At 38.7% G+C, this 12,922-nt stretch overlaps 1 protein-coding gene across 2 annotated transcripts in view; it reads right to left on the bottom strand.

Annotated features, from left to right (window-relative positions):
- The window catches only part of SUCLG2 (succinate-CoA ligase GDP-forming subunit beta), a 269,606-nt gene that overhangs the window by 25,751 nt on the left and 230,933 nt on the right, over positions 1–12,922 (bottom strand). For both annotated transcript variants that reach the window (XM_032649210.1, XM_032649211.1), the window contains one exon: positions 525–645. In XM_032649210.1, the coding sequence (XP_032505101.1) occupies positions 525–645 (121 nt within the window). The remainder of the gene's footprint in view (positions 1–524; positions 646–12,922) is intronic.

Genomic DNA, 12,922 nt, shown 5'->3' with positions numbered 1-12,922 from the left:
ATATATAATACAAAAATTAAAAGTTTATTATTTAAAAAGTGAGTATTTAAAAAGTTCCAGTAGTTATTCCTCTTACCAGATTAATTTATAATCAGTTAAATAAATTAATAAATATCGACAGATATAACCCAAAATAAACAAGAGATCTTTGGGGTTCTCAAGTTTAACAAGTAGGGAGGCCTCAGACCAAAAAGTTTGAGAACCCTTGGTGTCTCATGATGAAAAATTCTTGGAGCAGCATTTCTAAGAGTGTTTTCCCCACAACACTAATCTCATGATATGATTCATAATAAAAGGGCTCCACCCTGGAATATGATTGCAAAATTCGGAGACTCATAACATGTGCCATTCTTGGAGAGCTGCAATGCAGATTAAAAGCTCAGAGAAGTACTGCATTTGCTTCATCTTATGTAATCCAGTGTTTCCTAATGTTTGTCTCAGGAAGTTTGTGAATGCAGAACATGCTGGTCACCTGATCCTGAAGAAGGCGGGTACTGGCACTGTGGAAATCTACAGTAACTTACCTTCAAGCCGGACCACCAGCGGCACCTTCAGTTCCAGCTCCCGGCAGGCTCTGGTGATCCCATTGGCAATGATGGCACAGTTGACGATTCCGCCAAAAATATTGACTAGGATGGCTTCAACCTGAAATAAAAAATAGGAAGGTGCCCATGAAAATGCTGACAGTCAACATTCCCCCAAATAATTGGCTAAACAACAGAGAAAATTAAAATCATCATCTTAAAAAAAAAAAACAGAATAGGAACTATAAAACAAGACCCAGAAAATGTTGAAGTTAAAATTTAGTATTTAATTAATAAATATCAATATATAACATTACCATATTAACCCAGATTATCCTATCAATCACTTCTCTGAATTCAAAATGAATTCAGTCACCACTCATTTCTTATACACTGTCTTCTGCTGTGTCTTACATTGGGCTGGCCAGAAAGTTCGTTTGGGTTTTTCTGTAAGATGTAACATATGTTAAGATGTAATGGATGTTATTTATGCATAGTGACATTTAAAATTTCATGTAGTTATGTCTTTTCCCTCCATGGCTTATACTTGAATTTTTACCTGTCCTGGTACCTCATAAAATATTTCAAAACTAGTAACATTAATTATTTGTTGTTTTGTATTATTAGGTAAAAATTCCAATTTTTCTACGCTTCCTTAATACCTCTTTGGTATGCTAGAGGTATATTCTCAAAAGTCAGAGATAGCTTAATTATCTTAGATAATGACCTTTTTGATTAAAAAAAAAAAAGACCCCCAAAATAAAAAGATACAAGCTCACACTACAAGGATATAAGAAAAGTCAAGCCACTGACTAGAATTTTTCAGAAATGTAAATTTAAACCCATCATGTTAACCTGCTTATACATATTCCATAATAAAAGGCATGTGGGCCAAAAAAATTGTACTTGCCCTGACTTGATAAATAGTCATAAGAAAATCCTGTATAATTAACATGAAGAACGAGATAATGAAGAGAATTCATTACCTAGATTAATTGATAACACCCACAGATAACAGCTATTCATCAAGCTGGAGGCATCAAAATTCCAACAATGGAGTCACAATTAAATTATGCTACACTAATTGCAAAGCATATATGTGTGTGCTGCATGCCATTTTTAAATCCCATTATTTCAATATGCTAAATTAACTACACAAAATATATGAGAAAAGGATACCTTACATTTGCTCAGCACTTAACTCTTTAAAAAGTGCCATTACATGAACCCTCATTTTTAATTTTGATCCCTGCGTTACAGTACAGTAAGTAGAGTGAGTGATGGATAGCCCTCTATAGCTGATAGAGCCATTCAGAAAATTCACATGATGTGTCCCAGTGTTACATAGCTAACAAGTAGCAGTGGTAAGGCTCAAAGTCAGGCTCTAGATTGCCTACTGATTCTTCATTCATGCCAGCTGCTAGAGCTGGAATCTTGGGCAAGGGCCACACCCTGCCTCAAACGTGGTTTCCTCACCTACAAAATGGGAGTAATAGTACGTAGTCCATAAAGTTGTTGAAAGGCCTAAATAAGACATGTGAGATGCTTATTACATGCCTGTAAGGTACCTAATGGATATTTACACATGCATTTATTTCAACAAGCTATGGTGAAAGTGGACAGGTTACCTAGACAGCAAGTATAAGAAAACCTTTCAGTAGACTGCAGCTATGTTGAATATGAATGTAACAGAAACACAAACTTATTGAAGTTCAGTAAAAAGGTAATGTTTTAAGAATAAAATAAATGAGCAATATTTTCCAAACCAATTAGACACTGGAGCTACTCCCAAAAAAGAAATCTCCCATTACCATTCACAGCAGGCTGACTGGTAAGTAGAAGCTTGCTTTCTAATGATGGCTATTAAATGCTGTTAGTATTGAGGTCTGGTACAGCAGTAGTTTTCAAATAGCTGTGGGATGGAGAGGAGCTTGCCAGAACAATGGAAGACAAAAACCACTCAAGAGCAATAATGACTCCACAGGGTCCAAGAGAGAAACTCAGAAAGAGCTGAGGCTCATTCAGTTTCTGTAGAAGAACTAAGCTTTCTAGTAAAGTAACATAGTGGCTCCTCTATACCTCTGCCATGGTGCAACCTGCACATTCCTTAGGGATGAGTTCAGATGTCAACAACTTCTCAGTGAAGCTTTTCTGTGTCATCAAGTTAGGGTGAATTATTCTATTTAATCCATCTAAAACAGTATGATTGTTCTATAGAGTAGGCACACCACACACAGCAAACATATGTGAAGTCATCCACATAGGCAGGAGTGAGGCACAAGAGGCAGGAAGATGCCCCTGGCCCTGTGATCCAATGCTTCTCAGTAGATGTATACCCTGGAGCAAGAGTCAGATATGAGCTGTGATTCTGGTACTGCCTCATTTAGTAACAGTTTCCATGAGTCCTTCATGTCAGTTATCTCATTGTGTTTAACGAGCATCTGACAAATACAGATACTCTTCATATAACAACGTGTACCTAAAAGTGAGCCAACCACTTCAACTGGTACTGAACCCAAGGAAAAGCCCTCTTTTCCAATGGTGGATGAATAGGTGGCTTTGTTAGGTGTGCTGAAAAAAGGACAACTGTTCTCCAATGTAGTATATTCACCTCTCACCCTGTATCCCCATGCCCAAGATACAACACCCTGGGTGGGTCACCTTTGCGCTCCTCTACAACAGGAGTTTTTTTTATAAGCAGCTAGCACAATCCATGACATAGTGTAATCACCTAATAAATAATGGTTTCAAGAGTGAATGAAATTAATTTCAATAGACACTTAATGGCCATTTCCCAAACCAGGCACAGAGTTTAGTGCTTGGGAGATGGAGATGAATAAGATGTCATCACTCAAAGAGTTCAAAGACTAGTTTGAGGCAGACCAGCAAACTGGCAATTACAATCCTGGCTCCTTAGTCTCACGGAGCTAAGACCAGGGCAACACTAGTGGTACAGACTGCTGTAGTGAGAGGGGCCTTTTGGAAGAAGTGATGTTCCAGGTGACAAAGAGAAAGAGCGAGCAGGAACTTAGGTAAAAGAGGGCAGCCAGGATGAAGGCAGAGCTGTCACCCAAGTTAGTTCATTCAGGACCTACAGGCTGAATGGGGAAGCAACCTGAGAAAATCCAGATGAGGTGAAGAGTGGCAGGCACTAGAGGCCAGGGATGGGAACTTGGTTCTTTTGCCTTATTCCTTGCTTTCCCAGAGCTGGGTGAAGACAAGCTTTGAAAGTCTCCCTCAGGGGTAGAGGGGGAGTGATGGGAAAGGGAGACAGGGACAGAGAGAAGAGTGAATGCATGAGCAAACATGAGATGAGAAATACAGAGCAACCATCTGAGAGCACGAGAGACAGTGAGAAAGACCAGCAGTGAGAGAGGGAGCATAAGAGAATGTGACACAGAGAATGAGAGAGAGAGAGAGAGAGAGAGAGAGAGAGGAGAAAAAGAGCTTGATACTACAAAGAAGTTAGAATTTTTACAAGAGCAGCAAGACACAGAAGTACACACGCTGTGTAGCTCAGGGACATGGGATCATTTAGGACATGTGGCGTATCACGGAGCACCAAGAGGAAATCACCACCAGGAGTGATGGGAAGACCCCACACCACCAGAGACAATGCCATTCTGTCCTCCTGTAAAGTAATTTGTTTCAGTCATGCACTTTAATGGAAATCTGATTTAAGGTTTCACTCTGGGCCAATAATTAACTACTGGAATCTGCAATCTCAAACTGAGAATGAAATTAAGACAGTTTGAAAATGAAAGCCTTGTGACATCATTATTATTACCTGGCACTTATAAAGCGTGTCAAAATTTCAATGTGTGCCTCACGTGTTCATTTATTATTACAACCCCTAATTGCTGCTCCATGACAATACCAATAGAAACTTTTTAATAGTCTTTTTTTTCCCCCCTGGCAAAGGGCATATTTTTAAAAAGTCAGTGCTAGGTCTATTTACGAATCCGAAACTCTCCCAGAAGATTCCTAGGTGCTTTCAGGAGCAGGCTTTTCTACATTTTCGGCGGAGGATTACAAGGGTTGCTATTTACTGTTTCACAAAAGGAAAGATCATCTAGCAAGGCAGTTATGGAGCCAGATCCACTGCACAGGTCCCTGGACCCCAGACAGCTACTCCCAAGGAGGAGTCTGTGGTGGCAGCTGTTGGCAGCTGTGCAGGTGGCCGGGCAGTCTAAATGCAGGTTTTTCAAATGTCTGCATGTATTTGGCTTTGCAAAATACACTCTGGCTGCAGATGTCAGTCCACAATTAAAAGTAAAGAATTAACTTCCAAAGAAGAAAAGCTACAGCCTTTGGTATTTATCAAGCTCCTCTCAACCCTAAATGAACAAACAAAAATCCCAACTAAAACCCTTTTTGGGGAACATAATCTTTTTCAGAATCTAATGAACGTTAGGCAAGCTCAGTCAGATAAGTTCACACACACACAATTCTGGGACATAATTTTAGGTAAGTCCTCGACTAAGCTGCTTCTTTAGAATTTGGCCTCAAAGGCAGATAATGGCAAAGGGTAACCTGCAGCATATAGAGACAGCACAGGAGAATTGTGAACTCTTTGCAACTATTTACAGAATTTTGTTAGAATGTGCACTTTCCCCAGAAAAGTGTTCATAATCTTTAAGAATTGAAAGATTAACAATAATCACAAATACAACAATAGCTAATGTTTACTAGGTATCTATCAGGTGGTTGGCAGTATTCTTTTTTACATATATTAACACATTTAACACATAAGTAGTATATGAGATGGATATAATTTTTATCCCCATTTTACCGAAAAGAAAACTGAGAGTACCAAAGATCTGGAGAATCACTGGGGCTACAGCTTTACCATCAAATATCTTTTGGAGCCAGCAAACCTATTGAGGTCCCACAGTACGTACTTTGCTTAGTATTTTCTCATTCATTACCAGATCGGATTCTGCCGTAAACATGTGAGGTAGGTAACACCTATCCCATTTTACAGATGAGAAAAGTGAGGCTCAGACAGGTAAAAGTGACTTGTACCAAATTATGCAGCTAGTATGTGATCAGAATAAAAACTTCAGTTTTTTTTTTTTCTTTAAGGTTATCCTGACTCCTTTTAATGACAGGCAAATATTGACAAATTGCTGAATGAAACAATATATTCTTGAAAGCCTACTCTGTGCTAGGCACTCTTTTAACCATTGAGTGTGGTCCAGTAGCTAGGCTGACAAGAAAGATTTTTCTAAAACAGACCAAAAAATGTTCTGTATCCATTATCCGAAATCGTAAACCATGATATCGGTTATGAAGAGGAGGGAGACTTTGGGTATTTTGAGATCATAGTACAGGACTCATGTTACACTGGGTGGTCAGGGAGGGCCTCGTGTACGCAGTGACATTTAGCGTAGGATCTGAAGGACAGTCTGGAAGAGGCCAGGTAGAGTATGAGAGGAATGAAGAGTAAGTACTTTGAGACAAGAGAACACCATGGGCAAAGGTCAAGGGGGCAGAAGAGAACTTGGTGCCTTTGAGAAAGTGAACTGAACCTGGAAGAGTAACATGAGGCTGGGGCTTGCAAAGTGAAGTGGTGGGAAATGAGATGGACCACAGCAGCAGGAACCAAATCAGTCTTACAGAGCAAACACCATGAGTAGGGGATTGAAAAGCCTTTCATTTCTAGACACCTGTAAAGACTTCAGGGCATCTGGCAAGGAAACTATCATTTATTCAGCATCATCCACAGTATACTCACATTAAGTTTATAAGATAGGTTTTATAACCTCTATTTCATGGATAGACTGAGCCTCTGAGAGTTCAGGGTTTCTTAGCTATTAAGGAGTCATAGTTTCAACCAGGGTTTGTTTTACCATACCACACGCAGGGCTGTCTGGAACAGCTGGGTGATCGTAGAGGCACTGCTGACATACATGAGGGGTTAGCAAACTTGTTCTGTTAAGGGCTAGTCGGCTTTGAGGGCCAGTCTCTGTTCCAGCTACTCAACTCTGCTGTTGCAACATTAGAGCGGTCACAGACAATATTTAAATGAGTAAGCAGACTGTGTTTCAATAAAACTTTATTCGCATAAACAAGTGGGAGGCCAGATTTTGCCCATGGGCCATAGTTTGCCACCCCCTGACACCGACACAATTTGACTGATGGCTATCCTCAAATTCAGTGCAACCATCACTCCTCCTTTGCATCATTTGATATTTCTTTGATAGTGAGTTTTCAGATTTTAAGTTCTCTTCCTTTGTTGGACCATTTTCTTGCTCTCACCAACAGCATTAATGTACCTAGGCTGTAGCGATGGCTGATTAAATAAATGTGTCCATTCCAACATGAATATCATTCCTTTGGAACAAACCTGTACCTTTAACAAGTTCATAAAATGACTTGAATGCCTTTGCTTTATTCTTTTTCTCTCCCTGACACTGGCTGGAAACGAACAAATAGAAAGACTTCAGCAATAAGCCTGCCATTTTGAAACGATTATTGCAAATAGTTAAGTACTATACTGCATTTAAAACACACTGTAGTGTACACATTAAGCACAGTAAGTGCGACTACTGGGTTTTGTCTGCTTCTTCCAGTTCAGGTTGCTAATTTAGTCCCAGTGCAGTAGGCACTGCTGATAAAAATCAAGCAAGCATGTTTACATTAGGCAAGATAAGGACTTTCTTTTAATCACAAGTTATTTTAATTCTGAAAGCTGTTGCTCTTATTTAAGCATCTGTTTTGTGGAACTGTTTTTCTCTTTTTTGTGGTTGTTTTTATTTTCCTGCTGAATTCTAGTCATGACTTCTAATCCATTGGCGGCCAACGAAGGAAAATAAATGGTGAAGGAAATTAGATGCAGCTTGGGAAATTGATGTTTGTATGCCTGGCTTTAATAAAAACACTCTGCTAAATTAGAGGGGAGTCTAAATGGATTCAATCAATAAGGAAGTGATTCAGGTGAGGCATTCAATCTTGGGATTTGCTGTAATCTTACAAATAAGCCGTCAGATCAGTCCACTTGGGACCAGATTTGCCTTTTGCTGAAATCTGAGTGAGCTTCTACAGCTTGCTTTTCTACTTTCTGTTTATTCTTGAAGTTTGAATTATTTTCTTTTGTATGAAATCAAACCCTAGGATCCTTGGGTTAAAGCAAATGATGTCCAGATTTACAAATGACATGAGAACAACAGTATTTCTTGAAAAACACCTGCCCACTCTGCCCTTTTAGTTTCTTCCAAGGAAGAAATGCTTTTAATGAGTAAACAATCCAACCTGAAAAGCTCAGAAAAGGAAATATCTTAAACATCAGTCTTAATCCCAAACAACATTTCAGCATTTTTAATTAATCAAGATAAACACCCAACCATTTTATTCCAACTTTGGAATATCTATCTGTTATCCCAAAACTGATAGCATGGCAATGACATCTGATGGATGAACAATATTTTGTTGGAGAGCCAAGTTTCCATTAAGCTTGACCTCTGAGACTACCCAGGGTGAAACAAGGAAAATGTGTCTAAATCATCCTTGTTCTATTTACTTATTCCTGAATTCTTCACCATATGTGTATCCTGCAATCTTCTCCTCACTAGAATAAGTAAAATGGTATGGAGGATTAGCATTTATTGATTGTTAATTTTCCTAGGTGCTAAGAGTGATGAACTACAACCTTCCCTGGCAAGTAAGCTGAGACTCAAGGAGCTTAAATAAGTTGTCCAAGGGCACACAGATATTAAGCAGTGGAGTGAGGATTTGGACCAAGTCAGTCTTACTTCAAAGTCCATGGTCTTTCCACTCCCTCCTACTGTCTTTCAGTCACTTCTACGACTAATCAAGAGCCCCAGTTCTATTTCGGTTTTATTTCCAAGCTTCAAGGGCACAGTCCTGAGTTCTATATTCTGGTGTCCAACTATTTCTTGTTTTCACATCTCACTGCTCAATTAAAATGGACCAGAGGTAAGATATCTTTTATAATTTTGTGGACCAATGGTTTTGGTTCTTCACAACCCAAAATGTTCCCTGTTTACTGATAAAAGAGTTGTCCAGAGTTTGTGGTTTGCAATCCCTACTTAGATAGGACTATGGAGGGGTCATGATGCTATAAGAGTAAGTCCAAAACCCAGAGTCCCTCCTGAACTGGGACAGATGTCCTTATAACACCCCTCTCTGCAGACTGGTAAGCCCCCCTTTTCCCCTTTCTGATGCGTTGAAATTTATCCCTTTGCCAAAAATATTATTTCTATTTTTATGATCAGGAAAATTCTAATGGAGAATTATGCCATTAGAGACATCACTGTTGATACAGATTTTAAATATCAGACCATGGAATGGCCAGTGGGAGGTATGGTAACTCTGTGTGAGCGGCTATTCAAAGTGCTGCGTTGAGACTAATGAGGGAGCCACGTCCTGGTTCAGAGAGCTCTGTGACCTATTAACAATGCCTGCTATTGTGGTGGAGGAAAGAGTCAAAGCAAGTGTGTTATAGATTTGTCTCCCTAACTTTGGAGTTACCTAACACATATTTTGATAATTAGTACTTAAAGATTTAGTCTGTCAACAATTTCCTCTTTTAATGGCTTTTATTCAACACAAAGAAAATATCAGACAGTCAGAAAACCCAATTCACATCCAGCATGATCACTAACAATCTCATTAACTATGCATGTTTAGGTGTATTAAAATTTAAGAAAAATTGAATATGCACTTCCAGCACTGGATAGGACCAAGGCACCTTCCATTATGAATACTGGTTTATTCTAACAGGTTAAAAGATACTATGCATACTGAACCATATAAATTATAAAGGCATACTTGCTCCCAAGATGAGTGCCTATTTCCTTAAGTCAAAACTTTCTGAAGTGTATTCTATGAGGCATTAGGCTTATATAGTGCTTCATGAAAAAAATAATCTGGTCAAATAGTATGGATTCTAGTTTATGAGAGCTTTAGCAGAGGATCTGTGTTCTAACTTAGCATACCCAACTTTAGTCATTTTTTGCAGAAGAGTCAAAGGGTGGAAAATTTGATCCCCAGAGAACTGTCAAGAAAAGTGTTCAGGAGCTGGTATATTGGGTGGTTAGGTGACACAGGAATCTAGGGTCCTTCTCCCCAAAGATGCCAATCATTGCACTATTTAGGTTATATTTATAAGTATCTGCAAAACTGGAAGGCTTTTATAATCAACAACAGCAACCGTGAATGCCTCGGCCAGTCAAAGTGTGGGACACAAATGCTTCCCCAGTTGTCAGTAAACATGGTGGTGGTTGTTAAAGTCAACTATTAACAGGATTTTCAGGAGAAGGTAAAATCTAAAGATGGAAATACTGTTTGGCATTAAAAGCAGGTACAGGAGACAAGAAATTAAAAGGACTGAAGAACACAGAGATTCAAGGGAACTGCACAGACATGTTTTTTATCTTTTTACAGAGACATTTTCCAAATCCTTTTGAACTGAGAATCAGAACCATTGCCAGGATTACAAAAACCACTTGAGCATTTAGAATGGCAAATGCAAGGTTCTTTTTGAGTGCCCTGTGTTTAAAATAGCTCTTGCAAAAACTACTATGATGTGTAATTTGGCCACAGAGCCATTTGAAGCTAAAAGAAAAAACAGAGCAAGGGGATTTTGGTTCTACGCTTTCACTGGAAGCCTCAAAAGACTTCAGGAAAGAGAGAGACAGAGACAGCGAGAGACAGAGACAGAGAGAGAGCTCACTTAAGAAATGAGCTATTAAAATTGACTGTTAAGAAATATTTTGGTTACAAAACTGCCTTCCCAGCTTAACAGATAATTGTTTTCAAGGCAGGACACTCATTGCTCATAATGCAATATCTATATTTTATTTGTAATGGGAGCTACATTGGTGCAGATTAAGAATATTTATTGGCACATTCTTTCTGAGCAGTATTTTGTCCAATCATCTCAGACTTATGTCATCTTGATGAATGTGAATATGTATACTCCATCATCATTAGTTGCAGAGTTAATACAGAGAACACCCATAAAATTGGCAACTTGGTGAAGAACCCATTTATTAATCTATAAACAGGATGTCTATCTGTCTACTGTTGTAACACAATAATCTCCACAGGGTAACTGTTCCTACAGAAAAGGAAAAAAATGTTTCTATGGGTGATTTTTTTGCCTTTATACGTGACTGACATCAATTAAAGAAAAAAATTAGCTAGGCAGACAGAGCCAAAATTTAGGACCACACAGATTCACACTTCACACCACAGAGAAATGAACATAAATTTAGTTAATCGCAAAACCCACTGTTTCTGTAAATAACAAGTCTATGTAAGATGAAGGTGGCGTGTAATGATCCTGTGATGCCCCCATACATCTGTTCAAATCTATTTGATCATTTAGTTTTCTGGAAAAACAAGGGGTTGACAAAGATTCTTATCAAAACCCCAATGGAAAAATATGTGACTGGGAAAAGTAAAAATATAAGCTTCCAGCTAAGATCTCAATAAGTTATAAGCTATTTATTATACACTAAAATTTATGTTAAAATTCTTTTAAGTAAAATAATTTTTAAAACACATACATATGTTTTTTTTCATAACGGATCTCATCAGTATATTTGGGAAAATCAGTTTACTGCCATATTTCTTTGTAAGAACAAGCTTCCAATTTATTTCCTGAAGTCCCACCCTTTATTCATCCCAGTAAAATGACCTCCAACCCCAAACCTTACACCCAGAATCTTAAATTCCAAAACTGTCATTGAAGGTAATATTCTTTAGCATCAAATTTTTAAATTCAGGTGAACTAATTCAGGCAAAACACATAAACCAATGAAAACTCCAAAAAAGGTACCATTTAAAATACCTGAAATTATTAAAAATCAATATCCCATTTGAATTAGGGCTCTTCTAAAATGTCTGGGCAGGACGGTTGCCTGGTAATTTTTAAAATCAGGAGGAGAGGAAAATTTATAGAATTCATTCTACATCTATTAGCAGCATCAGATGTCACTGTCACCAAAAAACAGCTCTGCTGTAGACAATATTTTAAAATTTCGCTGTAATCTGTTGTGTGGAAGTTTGATATATTTATTTAGCTGTTCAGCAAATGTCTGAATACCATCTCTGGAGCAAATTAAAAACTACATTGGCAAAGCACTCCCCACAGTCTGATAGGAATGAAATTTAACCAAACTCTTTGTACCTCAGTGTCTAAATCATTGATTATCTCCCATCTCTGGTTAACCTTTTGCAGACCTCAGTGGAGTTCTCAAGTTGTTAGACTCCCTTTACAAAAGGATTCAGAACACTCTACCTCCTGAGGCACATACTCAACAGACAATCAAAGGATGTCCTTTGGGGCCTATCTGTGCTGTAAGTCTGCATTCCCACCCTGCTCCTCTGGGTCCCGGAAGGCTGACTCCAGGGGCTGCATCAATGAGCTCCTTTCCCCGGCTGGCATCCGGGAAGCCTTGGCAAGAGGAGAGGGAAGTTGGGGTGTTTCTATTCCTCCAGGTCCCTCCCAGCAAGGTTGTCTTGAGTGGCTGTGTCCTTTCACAAAAGGTGGAGAAAGTCTTCATTTCAGACTTGCCCCAGGCTCTTGTACTTTCTCTTATGGTTTGCATACCCGCTACCCCCCCTCTCATTATCAATCTCTTTGTAAATAACTTTCCTCCATATACTGAGCTGAGTGAGCCATAATTTCCTAGCAAGACTGAAAACATCCTATTTTGACCAACTCAGCTTCAATTTGAGAAAATCCGTTCTTTGGAGGCTGAAACAGATTCTAGAACTGGAAGCTTAATTTTAGTTTAGTTTTCCTCTCTCTACAACATATCTGTGGACATGAATTAAACAATAAAATAAATAGAAAAATCTGAACTCTCAGTTTAAGCCATTTAATGAATATTTTCAAACACTGTCTCTTGTTCTTTCTGGGAGATGGCTAGCACCTACAAATCAGAAATTACTGCTCATTAACTGTCTTTACCCAAGGTAAAGGCCAGAAAAGGAAAACAAGCCAAAAACCTTTAGTATCTTGGGTTCTGTCCATTATAAATGACAAATGATAGCTTGTCAGGTGAAAATGAGCTTCTCAGCACTGAAATGACTTCATTTGGTTTATTAGCTGCAAACGAAAACTAAGGAAAGGCCGTCTAGAAGGTGACTTGAAATTCTTATTTTCAGCATAATGAAAGACAGGCTCAGTAAGTCCGAATCCCCATGCGGCCTCCCAGTCTGCCTAAAGGAACACAAGTAACAGGGAGACAAACCTGAAAAGATGGTTAATAAGTAAAAATGTAGGTCTGCAGCCTTGGACAAAAGATGATGTTTAACTTCCATGAAACTCCAATGACCCAGCTGCAAGTAGTGGCCTCACATTTATCTCAAAAGTCACACTATTCTGTTTTATCAATAAACTGTGTCACTGAGCCATTAATGGT

The sequence above is a fragment of the Phocoena sinus genome, chromosome 11 (genome assembly GCF_008692025.1).
Source record: "Phocoena sinus isolate mPhoSin1 chromosome 11, mPhoSin1.pri, whole genome shotgun sequence".
In the NCBI taxonomy this organism is placed as follows: Eukaryota; Metazoa; Chordata; class Mammalia; order Artiodactyla; family Phocoenidae; genus Phocoena; species Phocoena sinus.
Note: the sequence above shows the minus strand (reverse complement) of the source record. Positions and strands in the feature narration are given on the sequence as shown.